This window comes from Vicugna pacos, chromosome 12, assembly GCF_048564905.1.
Source record: "Vicugna pacos chromosome 12, VicPac4, whole genome shotgun sequence".
NCBI lineage: Eukaryota > Metazoa > Chordata > Mammalia > Artiodactyla > Camelidae > Vicugna > Vicugna pacos.
This window is the reverse complement of record NC_132998.1, coordinates 13,242,379-13,268,452: the sequence shown is the minus strand read 5'-3', so window position 1 is coordinate 13,268,452 and position 26,074 is coordinate 13,242,379. Positions and strand designations below refer to the sequence as shown.

Below are 26,074 nucleotides of genomic sequence, written 5' to 3'. Positions count from 1 at the left end.
CCCAGCACCGCTTCTCCTCACACCCAGCACCAAAGTTCACTCATTCATTCAACAGACATTGGCTGAGGGCCTGCTGAACGCCAAGCCCTGTGCACACGCGTATCTGCGTGTATGCACGAGTATGGGCATGCACACCCCGCAGCCCCTACTCCCGTGCACTCACACCAGCTCCAGCCCCTCCTATGGACTTCTTGGCTTTAACCTGACAACCTCATAAGGCAGGATATAGCTTCAGGCTCCTGGTTCTGCCTCAGAGCAGGTTGCGGGGGAGATGCAGGCTCACTGAGAATGGGGCCCCTAAACATTCCTGCTTCTACTACCTCCCTGATAAATGAGAGGGTCCTTTCTCTCTTCCCCGCCCAATCATCCTACCAATGCAGGTGCCATGCAAGGAAGAAAGAGCCACTCGGTGAAAGGCTGAGGGCACCTGCCTAGGCTGCCAGAGCCTCCTGCCTCACAGCCACTCACCAAGTAGGTACCAAGCTGGGCAAGAGGGGGCAGTGCCACCCTGGGAAGCTCCCAGCTCTCCTCCCCTAGAGCTGGACCCCTCCCTTCTCTCTCTTCCCTATTAATCCTCGGAAGTGAAGGGGCCGTCCCTGGCGGCCCCTCAGCCCTATTGTGGCCCCTCGCCCTCCTCTGCTGGCGTCTAATTAACTCCTTCTGCCCCCGGTTTTGTGTGCCCCCCTTACCCCACCTTGTCGGCCCCGCCCCTCCGCTCGGCCGGCTCCCCCCCACGGACATTCCAGCCCGGCCGGGCCAGTGTGCCAGGGCAACCAGGGCCGGACCAAGGCCTAATCCCCCGGTCGCCCGGCCCGGCTAGGGGAGCCCCACTCACCTCCCCGCTCTCTGGGGGCTGCCCGGCTCTGCTGTGGCGGAGACACACAATCAGGACAAAGGCGCAGCCCCCAGGGGGCTAACTCAGCCTTCACGCCCAGGTTGTGCGGCATTTGGGGAGTTTAATGAATTGTCCATCACGCCTTTCAGGGCCCGCCCGTCAGCCTGGATTAATCTTCGGAGCCCTGGTGGGGTAGGAGACACTAAGCCTGTATTTATTACTCTCCCATTGTCACTAATTGAGGTAATTATCTGTGACTCTGGCCTGGCCAACAATGCGGCATTCACTCCCGGGACCTCGATGGGCTTGGCTCCCACTCTCAGCACCCACCCTCCCTCCTCTGCTCTCCCAAACCCGCCGAGTGCTAAGTGGTGCCCTGGAGCATGATGGGAAAGTGGACAATGTCCCACAATGCTTCACCTCCCAACCAGTATGGCATTGCTGCTAGGGAGAGGTCTGGGCCCTCCAAAGTAGAAAAGAAAAGAAGGCAGACTGTCTGGGGGCAGGTTTGGCTGGCAGAGCCCTCAAGCCACAGAGGGGCATGTTTCTGAGGTCTTTGGTTTTCTGGACTCTTCAACTCCTCCTCTCTGGTTCGGTGGCCCCTCACAGGGCCCTTCTGTGGATCCACCTTCATGTCCCTGTAGCCTACACAGCTCTAGGGTATTGGGAGGCCCTAACCCATACCTAGCATACCCTGAGGAGCTCCCTAAAGCTATCAGGGCTGGCCGAGTAGTGTGAGTATGATGGGGGAAGTTGGGAGAAAGAATGGAAAAGGGCTGGTGAGGGAGCTCAGGGAAAGAGCAAGAGGAGCCATCCCAGGAAGGAGCATCCAGGGCTCACATTAATGCGGCCATGCAATAATCTTAGGGAGGAACTTGGATTTGAAGGGGTGAGCAATGCCAAAGAGTAGATTTCATGTGGAGATATCTTCCCAGGTCAAGGGTTTGTGAATGTATGTAAAAAAGAGAGAGAGAGAGAGAGAGAGAAAGCAAAATAAGATTTGGACAGGACTAGACAGTGAGCTCCTTGAGGGCAAGGACTGTGTCTCAGTCACTATTGTTTTTCCAAGAGCCTAACCTTGTAACTTCGCATGTAGTAGATCCTGTCAAATGAATGGATGTGTAGATGAGGACTGTACTTTCATTGGGGTTGGAATCTGTTGACTCTTCTCTTCCATAGCTGCACATAGACTCTTCATTCTGTCTCAGGACTTGCTGAAAGAAAGTTCTGACCAGCCAGGGACAGTTCTTGAATGGGCATTTTACCAGCTACCGCTGTTAGGGACATTGGCAGAACTCAGAGCTACAGTTTGGACAGCGCCACCTTGTGGTGCCTTTTGGGAGAGCTCCTGGAGAGACCCCACCAAAGGAAGCAGGGTCATCCCTTCTGAGTGGGGTGGGCTGGGGTGGGGGTCACACCAGGCAGCAGCCACTCCTCCTCCTATGTATTGATCCTAAATTGCCATACCAGTGTTCCTATAGCACAGTTTTTATCATTTGTTCCTTCCTTCTGCCAGCTTTTGCTGAGAGCCTGCTCCAGGGCAAACTTGTAGGTGATAACAGAACTAAATCAAAGACTCTACCCTTGAGTAGCTCATGATCCAGCAGGAAATTATACAAAATAAAAAGACCAACAAAGCTCATGATCAAACAGCAGAGAAAACAATGCTATAGACGTTGGGGAGGCAACTGGGACATACGCAGTTCAAAAACTCTCTGCCACTCACCTCTCCCTTAATTCCTCTCACTAAAAACCAATAATCCTTGCTTTCGAGGAACATTTCATGATCTGGCTCCCACACATCATTCCAGGATCCCATCCCTCTGCAACTCTGCATTCCCCATACCTCTGTTCCCAGTGAAAGCTGTGTGCTTTCCCACCACTCCACTTTTGCCCACACCCTGAAATACACCTCTTCCCCATCTCCTCCTGTTGAAATCCACCTCAAAGGTCCCTTCCTCCAAGAAGCTCTTCTAATTTCCCTTGGCAAAGTGGCCCTGCCTTCTGAAGCACCTTCTTAGCAGGACTTTCATTAACAGCACATACTGGCTGTTCCACAAGTGGTTATCTGTGCATGTTATTCATCCTTCTATGGCTTCTAGATTCCTGAGGACATAGACTTTGTGTTTTGTTCATCTTGGTAGCTCTTACAGCACTGAGCTAAGCATGTTAAGTTAGTAGATAGATGCATGGATGAATGAATGAATGGATAGATAGATAAATGTATGAATGCATGACAAATGGTTTGGTGGGATGGATGGATGCATGCATGCATGGATGAATGAACAAAAGGATGGATGCAAGCACGCATACATAGATGGATGGCTGGATGAAACAATTCTTCTCTAAAAGGACTCACCAAAGACTGTGTAGTACCAGGGACTTCAAGGGAGGGATCTCACCCCATGCCAGGACATGCAGAAGAGACGACAGTGTCCAGCCTGAGCCTTCCTTCACTAACATATGCCCCCTCAGTAACTTGTTTCCCAGAGGCCTGGATATGTTCCAGCTCCCCAGAAGTCACAGTTTGGGAGCCACTCCTTCCTTGATACTCTGCTACACCCTCTGGAATGCCTTCATCAACATATATTATATTGTACTGCCTGCACTGTGATGACTGAATTTCCTCTTCCACACCCCTTCCCCCATCTCACACACACCATGAACTGTGAGCTCCCTGAAGACAGGTAACATGTCTGAGTTTCTTGTGTGTCTCTAAGGCCTGGCATACATGTTTAATGAATAACTGAGTGAAGGCTGGCTCTTTTCCCCATAGACACACTTTGCATATTACGTATGTACTCATGTTCAGCCACTTCTCTGGTTCTCTCCTTGTCACATGCATACAGACTCCTGACCCTGAATCCCTTGAAGTATCAGAATATGGCCTGATTCTTTGTTTTATTCACCCATCTGTGTCTGGTTTAGGGGAGTCCCAGGGCTCTCCTGAGACTCTGAAGAGAGAGGAAGCTCTTAGCTCCTCTGAAGCCATATTAACTCGGATCCATTCAGAAAAGGGCTTCCCTGAGAAGAACCTGGCTATTAGGAGGGTAGGAGCATCCAGCGCTAACCCTGAGGGCTGCTGCCGGATCCTGACCACACCCTCCAGCATTGCTCTCCCTACGCCTGACCTGTGAGGCTGTCCCAAGGTGGGAGGTGGTTGTGGCCTCCGTCTTGAGGCTGGCTAGCTGGCAGACACAGACAGATTTAGAAGTCATTTTCACAGCAGGGAGCCTCCAGCCTCCCACCCACAGGGCCCTGCAGGGCCAGTCTGAGATATGGCTCACCAAGGGCTGGCCCCCAGATCTGCAGTAGCTCCTCCTCTTGTCTCTCTCCCTTTCTCCCCAGATCTTCAGCAGCTGGTGCAGATTCCACCCTTAGGCAAAAATGGAGGAAATCCTGGGGGAAGGGTTGTGTTGCACGACACCCTAACCACCCAGTGCTCCCAGTGCACCATTCATCCATTTGAGAGTCTGTGTGTCTCCACCCTAGGGATCCCCTCCCTCTCCTCTCAACCTGGCTTCTGCTGCCTTTCCTCCTCTTCCCCTACCTTTACTTCTCTCTTCCCCATCTCCTATCTCAACACCCCCAACACTAATGAAACACCCTAGCAAGAAATAATATTCAGAGCTTAACAATTATGTATCACTTACTATGTACAGGCATTATTCTAAGTATTTTACATACTGAATCATTTAATCCTCCCAACAAGCCTATGAAAAAAGCACTATTAATTATCCCATTTTATAACTGAGGATACCAAGACACAGAGAGGTTGAGTAACTTGCCCAAGGTCACACAGCTAGTATGAGGTAGAGGCAAGATTTAAACCCAGACTGCCAGGTCCCAGAGTCCATGTTCTAAACACAACACTACCTTAGTTCTCTAACAATGATAACAGTGCAGGTGAGCCTTAGAAACTGTCCTCCTGTGTATTCAGCCTCAAAGAGACCCAGGCAGCATAGTGGAGCCTACCTCCACAGGGCCAGCCCCTCTGCTTTCCCATGCAGCTCACCTCTCCTACCAGCCCCAGAGCCTTGGAGTGCCTGGGCCTTAGCCAAATCCAGGCAGATACTCTCACCACTCCCTAGTCTTCCTCAAATTTCCTCCTGGCCTGAAGTCCATCCTTTTCTCAGGCCTAGTAGTCCAAGACACACAGCCCTCATCTGGACCAGGCTCACCCCAACCCGGCCTCAGTCTTCACTCCTGCCTTTATCTTCCACAATGCCCCTGAATGTGTCATCAACCCCAGTCAAATCAGACCATTTGATAATTTCCTAAACATACCCTGTTTCCCCAATCCATGCCTCTATTTCTGCTGTTCCCTCTTCTTGGAATCCCTTTCCCCAAATTCTATCTCAAATGCCACGTCCTCCATGGAGCCTTTTCTGATCTCATAAAATCCATCCGTACAATCTGCCTTTTTTGGCTCCTTATAGTCCTTAACAGCTACTGCTAAATCCATCATTGTCTGTGTGTTTTCACCTTCACCCCATTGTCAGGTAGGTCTCACATAGCCCTTTCCTGGAGCCCAGCTCAGTGTCCAGTTCCTCCCAGGTGCTCAGTAAATGCTCAGTAGTTAGAATTGGTAGTAGTTAGAATTATATGTGGAAGGGAGACATACTTCTGGGACCTTTGATCTCTGCCCAAAGAGAATCCCACTTACTTTCTCCCACAAGACCTAGTTTGAAACCTGGCAGTGTGGGTTCCAGGCGGGTTCTGGGTGATTCTGACCAATGCTCTCCCTTCCGGTTCAGAAGTCCAAAGAGGACCCCCTCATCCCGCCCCCCGTATTCCACTGAATCAGGTCGAGACGCCCAGGTTAGGGTCCAGGCTAGCGGACTCCCAGGCCATCCTGCCCCACTCCCTGTCTTGGCCCGTCTCTCTGGGTGCGGGTGGGGAGTGTGACGTTGAGATAATTGAAGACCAAAACCGTAAGTGGTTTGAGAGCGAGGCTGGGGATCTGAACGCTGAGCCTGAGTTGGAGTTGGCCGGACTCGGTGGGGGTGGGGGGCAGAGGCGGGGCAGAGGGCTGGGCCAGGACTCCGCGACTGAGTCTGAGCGAAGCCCCCGCGCCCGCCAGGTCGGTGGCTAAATTTACCCAGGCTGACTCAGCCCTTGCCCGGAATGGGGGGTGGGGGGAGTGCACTGGGGCAATGGGAAGAGCCAGCGGGGGTGGGGTGGGGGGCAAGGAAGTTTCCTTCAAAGAAAGGAGTCTCCCCCACCGCCCACCTAGCGGGAAGGAGCGGAGAAGCCCTGGGGGAGGGACACTGTGGGGAATGGGTAGGTGAAAGGAAGAAGATGCCAAGGTTGGACAAAGGGAAGCTTAGATTTATTGAGCGCCTATTGCGTGCCAGGCACTACGCAAGGCGCTTTACATACATTATCGCATTAAATCCTCACAACAACCCTGCGAGGTAGGTGTTTATAAACCCCTATTTGACAGCTGAGGAAACTGAGGCTCAGGGAGGTGAAGTGGTTTGCCAAGTTCACATGGCTAGTAAATAGAAACAGAGGTGTCCGAGATCGGAGAGAAAAAAAGACTTCAAGGTCAGGGTCCCAAGCCCGTTGGCGTGGATGAGTACAAAGAGGGGCTCGGCGCGCTTCACAGGTCTGCAAGGCCGGAGGCTTGCTCTCGATCTCATACCGCTGGAGGCGGCAAGGCGGAGGACCCGCGCGCAGTGATTAGGGATCAATTGATTAACTGGCAGTGCCGGGGTTGGAGGGACTCGCGGACTAGCTACCAGGGAAATCCGCGACCTGCGCGCGCCCCATAGTGGCTACAGCGAGTATCACACCCCACACCTACAGGATTTTGGGGACCAGCCTCCCTCCTCTTCCTTTCCTGGCTGGTTTCTGGAAAAGGCAGATATGCAAGAAAATTTCAGGCTTTCAAATGGGTGATACCACCTGGGTTGGAAGTCGTGGTAACTATTCAGAGCATCACTCAGGAACTTTGGGGAGGAGGCAAAGGGGAAGGCCTAAAGAGCTCCCAAGCTGATTCACTGGCTGACTTTCCTCCCCAGCTCAGACCACCGCAAGCTAGGGACAGTCACAAAGCCACCATCCTGCTCTGCCTTGGGGATCCCTCACCCGAGAGGAGCCCTTGTTCACTTACTCAGACCCTCTGCAAACTTTGCACAGTCTTTTGAATTGAGAATGAGTGCAGGTGACAATCAAGCCACCTAGAATTAGTTCACTTACTCCTAACTGGCTCGTGGAGGGGAGGATGAGATAAAAGCCTCCCCAAACACTTTAAAACATTAGAGATGGACTTTACAACTCCCTCATTTTATATATTATGAGGCCTGGACAGGGGAAGTGATTTGCCTAAAGTCACCCAGCAAATCAGTGGCAGAGCTGGGATTGGAATCCAAAATCTGTGACACCAAAGTGAGTTCTCTTCTTGCTTTGCTGGTGGTTTTTGCCAAGAGCCCTTCCTCTTCTGCCAAGGGCCTCTCTGTCACCTAGTCACCTCCGTCGGAAGCCTCTCCATCACTTTCTCCCTTCTGCCCAGAGGCCCTGCCCTGACGTTGCCCTCTTATGACTATCCCATCCCTGCCCTCCTGCCTGCTCCTGGCGAGGCCTCTCTGCTAAGCTCCATGCCTAGTGCACTGGCCCCGCTGAAAACCTTGCCCAAGTGCCCTGAATGGAGCAAGAATTAAGGTCTACTGCTCACCCTGAAACAAGCAAGCAAACAAACAAACAAACAAAAACCCCAAAACCACGAATCCACCTGTGCTCCCTTTCCTTTCATCTGTGCAGCTTCTATTTCAAGTATGGGAATGGATATAGGTAAGGGGTACAAGGAAGTCTGTAAGGAGGAAAGGGAACCAGTGGGCCCAAGGATGGATGTGCAGGGGAACACAAATACAATAAAGGGCCCCTCACTGTCGCTCCCTGTTTCCCTGTGGCGTCCCCTTAGTGTCCCTTGCCCCGAAGAGGACCTCCTCTGTTCGGCTGATGACATCTAGAATATCTCTCATATTGTCACTTAGCTCTGTCTTCCCGCCTTCCTGGGGCCCGGTCCGCTCATTCCGCCAGGCGGCGCCCGGGGGCTCTGTGTCGCTTCCATCAGAAGAGCCGCTGTGGACGCTGAGCTCCGCAGCTTCGTCCGAGTCCGAGTCAGGGGCGGTGTGGCGGCGGATACGGGACACAGCTTCCCGCAGAGCCCCGGCGTAGGGCCCCGGGGTCCGCGCCCAGCCCCCGCCCGCGCGCCGCGGCACTGCAGCCACTTCCTCCGAGCCCTCGGCACTGCCAGCGCCTTGCGAAACCGCTGGGCCTAAGGCTGAGTGCTCTGGGCTACCTGGCAGCGTGGGGGCGTCCTGCAGGTTTACTTCGCCGACCGGGAGCCCCAAGATGCGGGAGGCGCGCTCCTCCAAGGAGGAGTCCATGGGCTTCCCTCCCTCAGCTTCGAACCTGCGTCCCCCACCCGGCTGGTGTGAAAGGCGACTGCTCAACAGCAGCTTTTGGCAAGGGGAGGGAAAGACGGCCGCCTCCTCGCCCTCCTCCTTGTTGGGCTTCGGTTGGCTAGGGGTATCCCCCACAACGCGCGGCACCCCAGCGGGCAAAAGTTGCACATGCTGGGTTCGAGGGGTCGGAACATACTGGGATCTTATCACCACGCATGTGGCGTCAATGACAAAGACGCCTTCCCCATGAGCAGGGCCGCGGGAACGTCGGGGCAGGGTGTGGGGGCGGCGGGTCGCCTTCCATCCCTCCAAGGTCTCGGGTCCAGCCTCCTCTCTATTACCCAGGGACTCTCTCCATCCCGTGCCTCCTGGAGCCCAGGGTCTGGGGAGGGTTTGACTATGTCGGGGCGGCTGCTTTTTAACGGAAGGAACCCAACTTTTGGGAAGCCAGCTCTGTTCTCTACCTTCTCTCCCTTCCCCGGAGCCCTTGGAATGGGGCCTGGACCTGGGAGCCGGATGCGGGGGGCTGGAAGTTGCTGTTGCAGACCCCGCACGTACTGTCTCAGTGCCTGAGCTCCCAGAAGCTTTGGCTTTTGGATGGTCGTCGCTACCACTCTTTAGGCCAGCAGCTGCCAGCCTCAGGCTTTTCTCCGCGGCCCCCTTACCGGACTCCTGCCTTGGCCTGGCTGTTGCACAGCCTGGGGATCCCCCCAAGAGACCCCGCCCCTGTCGGAGACCCCAGGCCCCAAGGACATCCCGGTAGATTCGAGGATCCAGCCTCTTCTTTGTGCATCCTCCCTCTGTCCTGGCTGGTGCAGGGGCTGAAGAGGCGGGCGCCTGGGAGGGCTCGGGGCCTCGCTTAGTCCCCAGAGTCCTGTGGGGGCCTTCGTAAGAAGGTGGAGCCACGTAGGGTGGCGGCCGGTCCCAGCGGCGTCGCGAGGCCATCCCGGCAGCGCCTCTCAGCAGCAGGTGAGCCTCGTAACTCGGGGGCGCTGGCCGCCGACCTCCCCAGGGCCCCGCCCACGCCGCCCCTGGGTTGCACTGCGGCTGCGCGGATGGACGGGACGGTCGCCCCACCGACCCCAGGCGCTCCGGCCGTGAGGGAGCTGGGAGCCCCGCAGGCTGGGCCACCCGAGGGGGGTTCCGAGGCTCCGGACGGGACCGACCAGGGGGACTCCTTCGGGCCCCACCAGCCTTGCGCCTTTTTCGCTCGGTCTCCTTGGCCTCCCGCTCCTGCGATGCAGCTTTCCTTTTCTCTTGCTCCCGGGCTCGGGCCTCGGCCGGGGGCCCCGCCCGCCAGTTGGTCGCCTCCTGCAGCACCCTGGAGGCCCAGGGCCGGCGGTGTGGCGGCTCAGGGGATCCCGGGCGCGGCCCACACCTGGGACAATGAGCAGGAACCCAGGTGAGCAGTTTGTGGGGGAAGGGAGCCGAGGTCCGGGGAGCTGGGAGCACTGGAGACCATTTGGGGCCGCCGGGTGGAGGGGTGTGTGTGAGTGTGCGCGCGTGTGCACGTGCGCATATGTTAGGGCTGAAGTCGAAGCGGGACTCCTCACCATCTCTCCATGCACACTTTAACAGCGTCTGCCCCATCTCACCTGCCCTTTCTCACGCCCACTACTGTCCCCCTAAACAAGCGGGATGAGTCAGGCCCCAACCCTCGGGATGGGGTAGGGGAGGCGTGGGAAAGACAAGGGGGAACAGCAGCGCTGGCTGGTGCCCGCGGGAAGGTCCGAATCCCAATCCCCGCCCCACCACTCTCTTCCCCTCACCCCTCCTTCACTCACGTGCGGATCTGGGGCCCGCGGGCCCAGTGGCTGGCCTGGAAGTCCATGAGCTGTCGAGGAGGGGCCCGGCGACTATAATGACAGGAAATAGTCTTCACTTCGATCACCAGCAGCTTAGATTTCTGCACCCAGAGGCAGCTCCCAGACTCCTCATCCCGGGGCTCCCGGGGGCTATCGGGCCCCTCGGAGAACAGCTGGCCATCCAGCATCCTGCCCCACCCCACCCCGGCCCCCCACCCTCCCACCCGCCCCAAAAGCCCCCTCCCAGCCCAGGGAGCTGGCGCCCACTGCAGAGCGGCGGGCCTAGCGACTGGGGACTATATATACCCAGGCACACGTGTGTGCCTGTGTGTGTGTGTGTGCGCGCGCATGTGACACGGCGCGGACCGCTCCGCACTGCTACCTCCCCCATGTGCACGGCCGCCCCCTGGGGCCCAGGATTGGGCGCCCCTTCCCACTGCTCTTGTCCCCTAAGCCTAATGGGACCTGCATGAGTGGGCAGGGGAGTTCTTATTCTTGCCAAGCTGACAGTGCCCCCACCTCCGCCAGCATTTCTTCAACCTTCCCGCTGTTTTAACTCTTCACTCCCCAGCTTGTCAGAGTGCCTGACCAGCAGGGTTCTGCCCCTGACTTCCTGCCCCAGACTTCGTTTTCCCCGACAGGGAGGTGATGGGAATGGAACTCAAGGTCTCTGCCTGCCAGTCTCTGCTGGTTTCCATGGGGTTGGGGTGCAGGAGGGGCTGGCCCACGGCTGGGGGGGGCTATTTTTAGCGGCAGCGGCGTTCGGGTGCAGAGAGGAGATGAGTAACCACTTTCATGCGGTGGAAGGAGGAGGTGGGTGGCTTTCACGCAGCCTTTGTGCGACTCTGGGGGAGTCAAAAAGGGCCACCCCCACACCCTTACTCTTTACCCTCTCAAGTGTTGTGCCCAGGGCTGCTGGTACAGCAGAACACAGGAGTCTGTCTTGCCCATCCAAGCTACTCACATTCCCATTCTAAGATGTATCTTTTGTCCTTGGGCACCCATGGAGCCCTCTCCCTGCAGCAGGCTTTCTCCCCCAAACCAGAAATCAGGATTTGAGGGGGTCATACTGTTCTGTGCCCACACAGCTCTGCTTAGCCTTATGGAGGAGAGACTAGGGTGCTTATGCACTTGCACCCTTTCAGATGGGATGCAGGAAGAATGCTGTGCTCCCTTGGTGAAACCAATCCCCTAGCAACTGAAATGATAAAAGTGGCCCCTATTTACCAGTGTAGAGCTCTCCCGTCACCACTACCACAATGTCTAGCTCACTTAGCCTCCACCTGAAGTGGCGCTCAAGATGACCACCTTTTAGGCTTATTCTGTCCTGGCTGGGGGAGGGTTCTCACATCCACGATCCCTCCCCCCAAGCCTATACCAGGTGTCCCCTGATTCACCATGGTAATGTTAGTGGCAGCACAGCCCACGCCAACCCTTCCATGCAGACTTAGCAACCATGCCTGGCAACCATGGCAGCAGCTCCAATGGAGAGGAGGGGTGCGGGGAGGTGGGAGAAGAGTGTGTATGGCAATGATTCCTGAGGAAGAAAGGATAATTCGCCTCTTCTGAGAGGAAGAGGTAAGAATAGAAGGTTGAGGCTCCAAATTTTGTCCCTTGGCTTTCCTTCTGCTCCATCCTCAGACTCTGAGACTGACTGGCTAGGTTTTAAGGGGGAACAGGAGAAGCAGAAGATCCCAATTTGTTTTTCACTAAAGTACATGCAGCCCTTGGGCACAGACCCTTCCTTTTAAGGTAATGAGTCAGGAGGGTTGTTGTAGGACAAGGACTGACTTACTGAGAGCCAGAGAAGTGAAACCCAGGCCTCCTGCTCCCCAGCATGGACCTTCAGAGAGAATCCAGACATCCCCTATCCCCATCCACTTGACCCCTCTTTACACCTACCAGCTGCACCGATGGCTCTTTGCTTGAGGTTGCTTCCTTCCACCCAGTTCCCACCAGAGCCCTAAGGTTTTAAAAGTCCTTGCCTCCCCCCTAGACATGATGGAATGTGACATAAGGAGACATCTGTCCTTTTCATCATGCACCCACCCCCACACACATAAACATACCCTAATTCTAATAACTTGGAAGCCTCCCTCCCTCAAGTCTGGGAATGTGCTGTGAGAGCTGTAAATGGGTGAAAGTAGAAGCAGGGGCTTCTCCAAAGCCATGGTGCAGCACTGAAAGCAGAGCTCTGATGAGCCCTGATGAGCCCTGATGCTTTTCCCCCATGCTATCAGGAAGCCTGCTTTGGAGGAACCAGTATGGCATGGCTGGGTTCATCAGAGTTCTTAGGCACAGTGTGAGCAGGGGAAAAGAGTTACTCTGAAATTGCTCCAGATCTTAGGTAAGAAATGGTATCATACCTGCAAGGCAGTGATGAGATGGTACCCAGAATTTGGTTTACACCTAACAATCTAGCAGTACCTATGGTGATCAGTGCTGACTACTGTTTTGGTCTACATGGTTTCAGCACAAGGAAAGGGTCTGAGGGGGCAACCATAGTTCTGCAGCTCTCCATCCCCCGCTCTCCAGCTAATATCTCACCTTGGAAGAAAGGCAAGGGATTTGTGAGTTCAAACAGTGTCAGCTCAGCAAAATCCAGAGTCCAGCCTTCCCTGACTGAGAAAAGTTGATGATGGTGGCAGGTCTCTCTGCTTACCTAAAGAAGACCCTCAGTCTGTCTACTCCCTGGTGACCTAGCACTGTTATGGGATTTTCTTTGGGTCCCAGTTATGGTAGGGGCAGAGGGGAAAGTGAGGTGATTAAGGAGGACTGCAGGCAGTAGCGTGGGGAACAGTTATGAACAGAGAATCATAAAGGCAGTAAGTAGTGTAGTGGTAAAGTGTGTGTGCTCTGAAGCAAGACTGTTTGGGTTCAACCCTAGTTCTACATTTTACTAGCTGTGTGACCTTGGGCTAGTTACTTAGCCTCTCTGTGCCTCAGTTTAAAAAAAAACTGTAAAACTGAAATAGTATCTACTATTGTTCTGAGGATTAATTGAAGTAATATATGTAAAGCACTGAGATGGTGCCTGGCACACACTTTTACGTAAGGGTGTGTATGTGTGTGCTATTGTTGTTATTAATGATGAGCTGAAGAAGCCATATGAAGTTGGCAGGCTGAAGCAGTAGTGTCTATCAACTACAAAAATCAAACACTGCAACACCATGAAGAGGCTCCTGTCATTTTAATTAGGTTTGCCATGAAAAGCAATAACCTCAGCTAACCACTCTGCCCTCCCCCTCCACCTGACTCCCATCTCCCTTCATCTGCATTGAGCACAGGAACCCAAAGGCCCTCCTCCCTAGGATCCTCCTCACTCCCATTATGGGAAGAAATGCCACTAAATGAACTCAGCCTCCTCATACAGCATGAAACAGGATGAATAAAAATATCCTTATGAAGAGTTTTGTTGTGCCTATTATCTTAGGGTGGAGTCAGAGACAGAGACAGAGGCAAAGGCTAGGTGAGATCTGGGGATCTCTTAGAGATCAGAATTTGCCTGAGGAGCACAGAGCCCACAGTTCACCCAGAAAGGGGGCTAGGTCTAAGAGGGCAGGGGCTAGGATGGGCTAGGCTGAAAGTTCTCCTCAAGTGTGAGGATAAGAACAGCTAAAAAAATCCATTCTCCTTCCCTCCCCCGACACCTTCCCTAGCTCCCATGTAGAAGGACAGGGGACTCTCAGACAGGGAACAGAGTCACAATTCTCTAAAGGTTTCATCTGTAGTTCCCAGAGCTCTGGGCAGGCAGTGAGTGAGGCATATCCCCTGGTGCTGCCTGACCCCTTCCCCCAATTCAGGGCTTCTCTCCACCTGTGAGCACCAGGGCCTGCAGGATGTCAGATAGTGATACAATCCCCTTGACCACATCATTCTCATCCACCACTACAAGTCGGTGAACCTGCATAAAGCAATACAGGAGAAGAGGTTTAGTGCCAGCCTCAGTTCAGGTGAGCCCTTCAGCCCCCCTACCCTTCTTGCCAAACCCCACTCTCAAAGCTGCTCCTTCAGCTCCTTTTGGGTCACTGGCCCCCCTACCTCTGCTTCTACCAGCCTGTTGATGATGGTTTCCAGAGTCTCATGCAGGTAGCATTTGAGGACACCCTCAAAGTAATGTGATCGATGTTGCAGGGCTTTGGTCACAGACACATCTAGGTTGTTGTAGGTCTTTTCTGCTGCCAGATTCTGGGGAGAGAGAGCAAGATTCATACAGGGAAGCAAGGGAGCCTGCCCCAAACCCTGAGCCTACCCAACCTCACCAGACTGATTTATGGTCGTTGTCAACCATGCCCACAAGCCACACCCAACTCATTCAATTCCTTTTCAAATCAGATTAGAAAGCTTGGAAGCTTCTAAAATCCTTTTGTCCCAAAAGAGACTCTCTTCTTCTCCCTCTCCATATTCAACACCCCACCCATTTCCCTACCTCCCGGCTTCCCCGCAATCACTCACGATAACATCAAACTTGGAGTAGATGTCCACCACACGCCCTAGGGGGACAGAGGCAGCTCAGCAAAGAGGATCTGGCATCCAAGGCTCCCCCTGCCCATAGAATCACCCTCCGGGCCAAGCTGAGGGGACAGCAGATTTTCCCAGAGCCACCCTGGCTTCCTTGGAGCCCTCCCCTTCTGCCCAATCTCTCACCTTTCTCATCCACCACTGGCAGGGCTGAGACTCGGTGCTGTACAAAGATGCCCAGAGCCACGTAGACGGGGGTGGTGGTGCGGACCATAGCAATGTTGGCATAGGTGCCGATCTGCAGCTCTTCCAGAGACTTAGACATGAACTCTGGCTTGGGGAACTCAGTGATCTGAAGAAAGAACCATCAGTTTGATCTTTTCAAGGCCCTCCAAACCACCCTTGGATACTCCTCCAACCAGTATATAAGTAGCAAAAACTGGGCTGAGGAGCACTTACAAACAATTTGAGGAACTTGAGGATGCGCTTGTGGGTGAGGATGTACAGGGTGTTGCCTGATTCCGGGTCAATAACTGGCAGCCTGTGGATCTTGTTTCGAATTAATGAAGAGACAGCATCAAACAAGCTGTGGGAAGGTAGGGGAAAATGATAAATTTCACAGAGCTGGGCCTAAGAGTGGTCAAAGAGCTCCTTAGAGTGTGCTTATAAACAGGGAAATAAGGTGGCTGGGGGAGAGAAGCAGTGTTCAGACCAGACCTAAAGAGTATGTGTGTGTGTTTAGGAGGAGTGTCTTTTCTCTCTTCTGCTCCTGGATCTTTGGTTATCTAGGGCCTTTGCCATTCTGATGGCAAGGCTCTTTCCCATTCTGGACAGATGGGTAGATAGAACTTACCTGGCATTAGGAGAAATGCAGACGAGTGGTTTAAAGGAGTCCTGTAGGTACACCTCTGAGGGAAAAGGGAGGTTCACAAAATACCATCATGAAAAACTGTTTACAGGAAACTCTCCATTCCTTAATCCTTTTACAACCCCTAGTTCTCTACATACCTCTCCAAGTTTCTATCTTGTGTTCTTCCAGCTCATAGATCTGTACCTGAAAGTAGAAGCAAAAGAACTTGAGACTTGAGCTCCCTGCTTCATTAACCCATTGTAGTTTGCTTGGTAGAAAGGCAATGAGAATGAGGGATTCTGGGGAGGGAAAGTGGTTTGGTCATTGGGTTGATTCCTTACCAAAGCTGATTTATAGTAGCGGTGCAGGATATTGATGAAATCAGTGATGGTCAGCATCCCTAGAAGCCGAGACAAGAGCCCTCAACACTGCTCAAAGCTTCTCTCCCTCCCAGCATAAGATGCCAATAAAACTCTGTTTCAGAAACATTTGCTTACCCACAAAACTTTGCTTCTTACTATCCCATAAAGGGGCAGCTCGCACACCATTAGTCACCAAAGCAAAGAAAGCTTTCTTCACCTATAGCCAAAACAGTAATAATCACAAAGGGAAATTCACAGGGGACAGGACTTTAAAACAACAAGGGCTGGGTATGCTGGGGAAAACATGAGACTAACCCCATAGAAGGACAAGGGTATTACCCTTGGGATGAGATAGGATGAAAGGTATTGAATCAGAAGATCCAAGGAAGGGAGGAGGGAAAAGAGGATTTCACCTACCTGCAGGGAAGTATCAAATACAACCAATTTTGAGCTTGTGGGAATCAGGTCATAGCAGCGATGAGACTTCATGAAGGAAGTATACACACTATTGTTGGATTCTGAGGTCTCTGCATAGGATAGGATAGTTAGTAGCTTCCTTCCATGCAACAACTCACAACCAAAAGAGGCAGAAAATATAAGTGCTGTAGTTGCTCACATATTTACAGCATGATTTTATAAGACCCCCTATTCTATCTGTTTTATTCCTATTGTTCCCACAAAACCTGGATGAACCCCTTAGAAATAATTTCATCCAACCCCCATCCCCAGGTGCGACTATATCTACTGGCTCCTTAGGCAAAAGATGGCTCACTAAAACAGAAAGTCTATAATATCTTTCATTAATCCGTTCTAGTCTAACAGTTTTTTCCTCGGGAAGAGAGTATAGCTCAAGTTGTAGACTGCATGCTTAGCACGCACCAGGTCCTGGGTTCAATCCCCAGTACCCCCTCTAAAAATAAATAAACCTAATTACCCCCCCACCAAAAAAAACTTTTAGTTTTTTTCTCATCTATTCAAGTTTTCCCTTTCATATATTTGGCATTTTCTCTTGTTCTTTTTTTTCAATTAAGATATAATTAAGAGTGGAGAGGGTATAGCTCAGTGGTAGTGTGTTAGCATGCACAAGGTCCTGGGTTCAATCCCCAGTACTGCCATTAAAACAAACAAACAAACAAACAAACAAACAAACAAACCTAATCCCCTCCTCCACAAAAAAGAAAACAAACAGCAGAAAAATTTTAATGTAATTAAGCTTCTTAAAATCCAAGTAAGCTTCTTAAACACTTTTTAAGACCTATATATGAGAAAGTCATGGTCCAAGTTGGGCTATTTCAGACCAACACTAGGTTAAAGCCCAGTGTTCAATCATCCTGGCCTCACACACTCTGGAAGTCCATTTGGGGATGACCCTGCAGAACAGAAATCACCCCACCTATTCTAGACAAGTCAGAGACCCTCGCTGTGTTTACCTTTCCATTCCTCTGATTTTAATTGCTTGCTCTAAGCTGGAGAAGGAACCCCCAAAATAACAGCTCAAATGTGCTACATAGTATGTATGCCATATGCACATAAAAATATTACACCATTTAATCCTTACAACAAATCTGTAAGGCAAATATTGTCCTTATTCTTCAGAAAACAGATGGAAAGCAGTGAAAAAACTGCTTAAGGTCATATCATTAGTGACAAGAAGATTCAAACACAGATCCACCTGATTCCAAAGTTTATGCTCTTAAATCCTATGCCAGTTGTTTTTAATTTTTTTTACCAGTTATACAGGTACACAGTTTAAAGAGTCAAAATAGTTCTACAAAATTTTTATGAAAAATTGCAGTCCCTAGCACCCATCTTCCTGTAGTGCCCCTCCTCAGAGATGAGACCTCTTTTAGTTGATTATTTTGGTATTTATTTCTATGTCTATAAATAACATGCTTATATGGCTACTTACTTTTTTCCCTTTTAGGCATTATCTGTTATCATGCAAAGAAGATGAAAATTTTCAATTCTCTTTCCTACCAGGACTCCATTATAAACATGCACCTCTCACCACCCCATTCTCCCAGAAGTTAAACTGTAAGGTTGGTTACATCAGTATTTAAATAATTTTGACTGAATATTCATTATTCAGCACTAAGCCAAATAGTAAACTCTGATTTTTTTTCTTTCTTTCACAATTTTGTTTTCTTTGGAGTTAATAATTGTCTTGTCTTTTTGTTTGCTTAATTTTCTATGTATAGTACTTATAGCTAATTCAACCCCCAAACTCTTTACCAATTGCTTAAATCTCCTTTCAAGAAGTTCAGAAGCATAAGACAGTCTATCAATTTAAACTACCCAAAGAAGTCTCTCTGGAGCCTTCTGACCTGCTCAAATCAGGGCTGGTTTGCCTGGTGTGCACTGCTGTCATCCTGAGATCTTCCTCCATCACCATGCAGGGAACCCCTTTCACGTCTCTCCTCTATTGGCACTCCTGTGTCCTGTATCTCATGTTTTCATCTTTTTTGATTACTCCCTTGTTTTGCTGGAGTACATCTTCCAGTAGCTTCCTGAGAAAGGGTGCATGGGAGGTAAATTTTTTGAGACCTTGCAGCCTGCAGATATCTTAATTTTACCCTCATCTCTGATTTATAATTTGGCTGGATATAGAATTCTAGGTTGGAATTTATTTTCCTGCAGAATGTTGAAGGCATTGCTTCATTGCCTTCTAGCTTCTGGTTCAGAGTCCCCGGCAATTCTGATTCTTTGTATGTGACTTTTTTTTTCTCTCTGGAAACTCAGGATCTTCTCTTTGTTTCTAGTGTTCTGAACTCTCATGACGATTGTGCTTTGGGTGGATCAATTTCATCCACTGTGCTGAAGATTCAATGAGTCCTTTCAATATGAAAACTAATGTTTCTCAGTTCCAGGAAATGTTCTTGAATTACTTCCTTGATTGTTTCCTTCCCTCTGTGTTGTCGTTTTTCTTTTTCTGTAACTCCTATTATTTAGATGTTAGACTTCCAAGATGACCTTTTAAGATTCGTTGTTGTTGTTGTTGCTGTTTTTAAAATACAGTAGTCCCCCCTTGACGATGTTTCACTTTCTGCAGTTTCAGTTACCTGGGGTCAACCATGGTCTGAATAGTAAATGGGAAATTCCAGAAATAAACAATTCATAAGTTTTAAATTGCACAGCATTCTGAGCAGCGTGATGCAATCTCTTGCTTTTCAGCTCAGTTCAGCCCTGGACGTCAATCATCCCTTTGTCCAACGTATCCCACCTGACGGTCACTTAGTAGCCGTCTGTTATCAGAATGACTATTGTGGTATCACAGTGCTTGTGTTCAAGTAACCTTTATTTTACTTAATAACGGCCCCAAAGGACAAAAGTAATGATGCTGGCAATTTGGATATGTAAAATAGAAGCCCTAAAGTACATCCTATAAGTGAAAAGGTGAAAGTTCTCAATTTAATAACGGAAAGAAAAAATATCATATGCTGAGGTTGCTAAGATCTATAGATGAGAATGAATCTTCTATCTGTGAAATTGTGAAGAATGAAAAAGGAATTCATGCTAGTTTTTCTGTTTCACCTCCAACTGCAAAAGTTATGGGGTCAGTGTGTGGTAAGTGCTTAGCTATGATGGAAGAGGCATTAAATTTGTACAATAACATATTTTAAGAGAGACAGAATGACCAACCACATTCACATAACTTTATTACAGTAGATTGTTATAATTGTTCTATTTTATTATTACTGTTGTTAATCTTTTACTGAGCCTAATTTGTAAATTAAACTTTATCATAAGTATGTATAAGAAAAAGCATAATAATTATACAGTTTGGTACTATCTGGGATTTCAGACATCCATCAGGGGTCCTGGAATATATCCCCTGTGGTTAAGGGGATACTATTGTTATCTTTTCTCTTCCTTCCTTCCTTCTTTCCTTCCTTCCTCCCTTCCTCCCTCCCTTCCTCCCTTTCTTTCTTTCTTTCTTTCTTTCTTTCTTTCTTTCTTTCTTTCTTTCTTTCCTTCCTTCCTTCCTTCCTTCCTTCCTTCCTTTCTTTTTTTTTCTTTCTTTCTTTCTTTCTTTCTTTCTTTATTCTACTTCTTTGACTTTTAATCCTACTTTCTGGGAGATTTCCTCAACTTGATTTTTCAAACTTCCTACTTAGTTTAAAATTTTTGCTATTATATTAATTTCCAAGAGCTCCTTTTTGTTTTCTGAACTTATTTTTTCATTGTATACTATACTTGTTTCATGGTGTAATATATTATTTATCCAAGGTCATATTAATGTTAATTTTTAAAGTTTTATTCTGTATGCACTGACTTTTCCCCTTTATTCCTTTTTTTTTTTTCCATTTGGAGTTGGGGCAGTTTGGATCTCTTTTTTCATGTTAGAGGCTTTGTTTAGATGTCTGGTGATCCTTGCTTTAAAGGAGGATTCAAAATGTATTTTAAGAATGGAGTCTTTAAAGGTAATTAGAAGCTCTACGTATATAAATGGGCCTTGTTGACTGAACCACTTAAACAGGGAATACTGAGTACTCATTATGTTACATAATTCTTACGGCTTTCCCATCAATGGGATTCTGGAGAGAAGGACTATTCATTCGATTTTGTGCTTGGAGGATGAGGTCTTTTCGGTCAGCATTCTGGAAATTGAATGGGGGAAAAGGACTGGGGTCTCAGCACTCAGTATAGTTCACTTCAGCTCATGTTTTCAGCACAGTACCTCAGCCTTCACCTGGGCTGGCACTCCTCTCCAGACCTCTAATCTTTGCCAAAGTTGGGATGGGGAGTTGCACTCCCCCGCTGCACTCAGTGGGGAGGGAATCTTGGGATCTGTTTCTTAGACCTTCAATGCTTCTTGGCTTTCCCCACTGCTAGTTTATAATTCAGTTTTCTCAGGTCTGCTAAGTCATTTACCACACTTCTGTCTGCTTTCCAGTTTCTAAAAATTCATTGCTATTGTCTCCTCCCTTGTTCTTCCTATTCTGGTGATTTTGTACCTTTAAAAATAATTCCTTTATGGTGGTTTTAGTGGCTTTTTGTGAAGGAACAAAAGTAAATGCGTTGTTTAACCCAGTATCTCTAACTGAAAGGCTACTGTCATTTTTCAAATTTGAAAGCTCACAGACTCCCAAGAACAAGTCTTTTGACACCAGTTTAAGACACACTACACTGATAGTTAAATACTGTCATTTTAGGTTACAGGCATTCAAACATATTTGATTTGGTTTTCCTTGTATTTTAAAAATAATTTAAATCAGTTGCCCAATTTAAAAAGCCTGGAGATTTACATCAAAATCCAAATTCTCAGTTTCTTTTCAAAATCAGAAGATCTGACAAAACTAGACCTTGAATTCCTGAATGGTAGCAATTGACCAGACCTGGATAGTTGCTGCCTCCTTTTAGATATGACAAGATGGACAGGTTGTCATAGTTATATGCTGCCCATGTCACTGTTCGATCCATGGAGACAATTTGAGTTTTTTCACCCCTGCCTTGGTTGGTGCTAATGCAAATGCACTCAGAAACATAAAATATGCACTGATATCATGTGGCACTTATGAAGAGTCCTCCAGGTAATTCAAAATATGACTATTAATCTTTTGGATACCAACACATGAAAACAGAACATTTAAACATTGTTGTGGAGAATGCTGACTTTTAAAAATGTGTTCTAGGATTTCATCCCATATGTCAGTCCTCTGAGAAAGTGTGTACTCCTAAGGCCATAAACATGTCCTCGGAAGACTAGGAGTGTTCCTGGGCAAAATCCTTTACCAGAGATGCCTGTAAGTTTTGCCTCTTTCTCGATAACCTAGGGTCAGACCATTCCATTCTAACCAGGTATTTGGGCAGGTGCTAGAATTGCCTTCTCCTGTGCCCTGGATTTTAAGGTTTAGTGCCTCTATTTCTAGATTAGTTCTAAGCTTTTTCAAATCCTTTCTATAATTTCTTTTGTATACTCAGCAGCTTTAGTGAGATCATTGGATGATAAAATCTTAGTGGCATTATTTCTGGGCTACTCAGAACATACCAGGAACTTCTAAAACATGGTTAGCCAACCCATAGCTGCCTATGGAAGTTTTTCCTGTACCTCAAAAGTTTCTCCCAAGTGGTTTGATAACTGAAGGTATTAATCATCCTCACCCTGCCAAAGATTTATTCCTAGGTGATCTTGCCAAATCATTGTTCCTGATTTGCGTGGTTTGGCACATTATCTGCCTGGCCCAGCTTTGATTTTCTCAGTTAAGACTGGGAGAAACTCAAAAGGATTGCTGAAGACAAGTTAGGATCGAGTTATTGTTTTCATACCAGTTTCCTTTCTTTGGTAAACTCACCTTGAGGATGCTCATTTTCCAGAGCTGAGTAGCTATCTGAAGAACTGACCTGGAAAAACAAGAAAAATAAAGATTCAGCCTATCTTAGGCTCCATCCATTTGAACCTAGCAACATGAGGGGAAGGGCTGGTGAATTAATTACTTCCTTTAAAGCACTATAAAGTCCTTCAGAAATATTATCTCATTTAATCTTCATAACAGCTCTGAGGAAAACACTATTATTAGCCTTATTTTCACAGATTAGGAAACTGAGGTTCAAGAAATATTAAGCAAACTGCCCAAGGTCACATGGCTGGTAATGGGTGGAAAGGGGATTTGAATACAGATCTGCGCAATTCCAAAGCTCATGTCCTTATATACTTTGCTGCCTAATGAAACATTAGGTCTTAAAAGCTGAGACTAGAAAATGTGAGCTTAAGGCTAGCCCCACAAGATTCTCACAGACCTATTTTATAAAAATATGGAAGCCAGAGAGAGCATACTGCCTTACCCTAGTCACTAAGTGGCGCTGTGGGCACCAGAGTCACTGACATACCCCCTACCATCGAGAGTGTCACATCTGAGGAGGATCCCAGCAGCTGACTGTCAGAGAGAGTCAAAGCTTGAATGACTGAGGGGTGGATGAGAAGGATAAATGTTCCAAAACTGGGGACTTGAGTTCTTTCAGCACCCTTGTGAGTCAAAAGCTGCTACAGCCCAGAAGATGTTGGTCTTCCAAGCTTCCCTGTCCATGACAGTCTAAGATTAGAGAATGCTCTGAATACAGAGAAACCTTCAGAACCATCTCTGTGCTCCCTCAGGTGGGAACATTTGAGAATTTCATTGTTATCTAGGAACTCAGGAGGGATTATGATAATTTTCATCTGCTGGAACCAATAGTTTTGGCTCTAATTGCTCTGGGTACTATCCCAAAACTAACTTACAAGTCATACTTCACCTCCATAGCTGCTGTAGTAACATGAAGTTAAAGGACTTGGCTTGAACCTGGGAGAGTGGCTGGCAAACAGGGTGAAGTTGGCAGGACAGCCCTAAACTTCCCTCCCCTAATGCACCAGGGTGGGGGCAAGAGGATCATCTCCCTCTCTTCTCTCCAGGCTGCATAAGACTATCAGCTTGGCCTGGCATTTTGGCAAAGCTATCGGAACAACAACCTCATCACTTATAAGTGGGAGAGAAGGCTCTTCAACAGTAAAGATACCCATATGGTATAACACAGTCTCAGATCTATACAAAGAAACAGCTACTTCTGTAGAAATTATTGTACCCACCATATGATACTTATTTACTGCACTGTGCTACAGTTACTTGCTACAGTTACTCTGTTCATTATCTATCCAAACAGACGATAAATTCCTGGAAGCCTGGAACTAACTTATACTTCTTGATATCTCTCCCTCATACCACTTAGCAGAGGGGTTTGCATGTAACTCTCAACTGTTTTGTTTTTCAACTCTCAAATTGATAATGATGCACAGTGATATGAACAGAGAAACGTAAGACTAAGTCACAGAGAGAGAAAAGAGACACACAGCTAAACAGAGGTACAGACACCTACATAAGAGTCAGGCACAACTGAATATGACTTTTATCTTTCCGCCTGTTTCTCCACACAGGAATGACGTAAATATGTCCACTCTCTCTACATTAAATAACATAGGGGATCTGAGACCACTGTACTACATAAATACAAAATATTGTTACAGAGACATACCCTACATCTGACACATAGACTCACAGTTTCTTCTGGACTCCTGATCCACATTTCCAATTGCATGCTGGACAACCACAGATGTCACAGAGACTCCTCAAATGCTTCAACACTAAACAGAACAGGATCTGTCCCTCCAATCCTCTTATTCTTACTGTGGTTCCCATCTTTGTTTTTGCATTGCCTTAGAACTGCAGTCTTGATTCCTCTAAGAATGAGCTATGCCAAAGAGTCTGCTTAGAATCACAGAGTTGGGCATGATCTAAACTTGTCCTTAACATCTATCAGCTAAGCTGCTATGTTAGAAATGCCTCAAATCCATCTCTTGCCTGTCCACTTTCACAGCTTTAACTTACTTAGCCTTTTACATCTCATTTTTGTAGCATTCTCTAAACTGGTCTCCCTGTCCTAAATCTTATTTCCTCTTCAATTCGTTTTTCATGCTGTCACCAAGCTCTCTCACCAAGCACCTCAGGTTTGGAAAGGACTTTCATCTCCAGCAGTGAAGAACTAATTACTCTCTGAAGCAGCTCCATCCACTTACAGAAAGCTGTTAGGAACATTCCTAAAGCATACTTGCTACCTTGCTCATAAATTTTCCATGGGTCTCCTTATTACAAAACAAAGTTCAAACTTAATGTGGTATGCAATAGCTTCAACCTGACTTCAGCCTACTTTTTCCAGTCTTTTCTCCAACTGTGACCAAAATCCAAGACTCCAGCAGCATTAAGCCACTGGCTGGCTCCCTTTGCCACCCCCAATTAATCTCTACATATTCCAATTTCTATGCTCTTGCTCACACTGTTCTCCCAACTTGTAATGCCCTCTCCTGGGTTCACAGTAATTTCTCACTCCCCTATGGTTCCACAGCCCTTTGTTTGCATCTTGATGGTAGCACTTATTACAATCTACCACAAGTAACAACTGTCACTGATTTGCCTTCACCTCTGCTCCAGTTAGGCTGAAAAATCTCAAAGTAGGACTTTTTTTCTTCTTTCTAAAACAACTTCTATTCCAAGAACATAATCCAGTACATCAAGTATGAGGGCTAAATTAGAAAATCCACATAAAAATGCTTTGTAAACTATAATACATTTATAAGTTTAAAAATGTTATTTTGAATTTAATGGAATCAGACCTTTTATTATTGCTCAAAGTTCTCTTAATCTGTAAGAGATTACTCCCTTCCCTGGGTGACCAGTTGCAAATCATTTTACTACTTTGATCTGGTTTCTTCTTTAGAACCTGAGGGACATGACCTCTCTGCAGGCAGAGGAAGAGTACAGTAAGAAAAATTACTCTGGTCATGTAACTGATCCAAAGAAAGATGAACCTGCAGCCCTTAACACAACTACAGTAGCAGATGATAAAAACAAAGATAGGAAGTTACTCTACACAGTTAAAAACTTTTGAAGGCGGAAGTGAATGGGAAGGATCCCAGAGTGCTAGTAAAAGGCTCCCGAGAGTGAGGATGGGTCCAAACAGGTAGCAGGCAACCTGCGCCATCTCTGGGAGGATGACAGGGATCTGACACAATCGGTCAATGCCTGCTCGCCAACAAGGAGCTATGCCAACATGCCTACTTAGAATCGCAGAGCAGGGCATGACCTAAACTAGTCCAGGGACACAGTGGCCTCTAACACTGAAAGATTCCCTCCTTAAGGGAAACCCCACTTTTCCGTCTTATTAAGTTTATGCGACCCCGCTGGACACCTCAGTTTGGTATAAAAGTCTTTCAGACCTCTTCTACCAAGGACTGCAGGAATCACATTCAGACAACCGGGGACCGGGTGGTACCTGCAAGCGGGGGTCCCTCGGAACCCCCTGCCTCACCCAGGAGAGCTGGATCACATCCCTTCTCTCTGTTCTCTCTCAGGCGAATCTCTGAAGGGCTTGAGGGGCTAAAAGGAAACAAGGCCCGAGACAGCCGCCGTATACGTGGGTTCCAAGGAGGGAGTGAGGAGTCACTCCCCGCCAGGGCAAAAAAGTACCGCGGACGGAAGGCAGGCACAGGCGCGGCCCAGTCTTAGGAGATGCGCTCAGAAGAGCGGAGGGGCAGGGTCACGGGATAGGACAGACCCCCGGCTTCGTTTACTGGGCACCAGCACCGGCCCTGGCCCAGGCTTCCCCGTCCCCTGACCGGGGTTTCAGGCTCCACAGCGCCCCCCAGCCACCCTCCCGCGCTCCTCACCGTCTCCATTGCGAGACGCCGGCCGGGTCCGTTCACTTAGGAAGCTCACCAGGGCCGGGGAGGGGGGGGGGGCGGGGAAGGCCCCGCCCCACGTCCGGTACGGCGACGCCACATCCGCTTACGCCAGGACAGACGGAAGCCGAAGGCGGAAGGCGGG

At 48.7% G+C, this 26,074-nt stretch overlaps 2 protein-coding genes and 1 long non-coding RNA gene across 5 annotated transcripts; all 3 read right to left on the bottom strand.

Annotated features, from left to right (window-relative positions):
* Positions 1–936: 936 nt before the first annotated feature.
* LOC140699993 (uncharacterized) lies at positions 937–1,961 on the bottom strand. Its single transcript, XR_012078195.1, has 2 exons — positions 1,913–1,961; positions 937–1,019 (listed from the first exon to the last, which is right to left on the bottom strand). It is a non-coding gene; the product is annotated as an uncharacterized lncRNA (long non-coding RNA).
* A 5,225-nt stretch (positions 1,962–7,186) lies between these two features.
* DDN (dendrin) lies at positions 7,187–10,240 on the bottom strand. Its single transcript, XM_031683050.2, has 2 exons — positions 10,032–10,240; positions 7,187–9,625 (listed from the first exon to the last, which is right to left on the bottom strand). The coding sequence occupies exons 1-2, from the start codon at positions 10,238–10,240 to the stop codon at positions 7,723–7,725; spliced, it is 2,112 nt and encodes a 703-aa protein (XP_031538910.2). The 3' UTR covers positions 7,187–7,722.
* A 2,979-nt stretch (positions 10,241–13,219) lies between these two features.
* Positions 13,220–25,980, bottom strand: PRKAG1 (protein kinase AMP-activated non-catalytic subunit gamma 1). 3 transcript variants are annotated; one of them, XM_031683051.2, is made up of 13 exons: positions 25,918–25,980; positions 22,019–22,067; positions 18,050–18,232; positions 16,143–16,252; positions 15,861–15,942; positions 15,705–15,763; positions 15,522–15,567; positions 15,367–15,421; positions 14,973–15,099; positions 14,700–14,865; positions 14,508–14,545; positions 14,094–14,240; positions 13,220–13,956 (listed from the first exon to the last, which is right to left on the bottom strand). In XM_031683051.2, the coding sequence occupies exons 4-13, from the start codon at positions 16,212–16,214 to the stop codon at positions 13,852–13,854; spliced, it is 897 nt and encodes a 298-aa protein (XP_031538911.1). In that variant the 5' UTR covers positions 16,215–16,252; positions 18,050–18,232; positions 22,019–22,067; positions 25,918–25,980; the 3' UTR covers positions 13,220–13,851. The 3 variants fall into 3 exon arrangements, with proteins under 3 accessions (XP_031538911.1, XP_006202994.1, XP_015093571.1); XM_006202932.3 differs by lacking the exon at positions 18,050–18,232; XM_015238085.3 differs by lacking the exons at positions 18,050–18,232; positions 25,918–25,980 and adding an exon at positions 25,524–25,547.
* Positions 25,981–26,074: the final 94 nt, after the last annotated feature.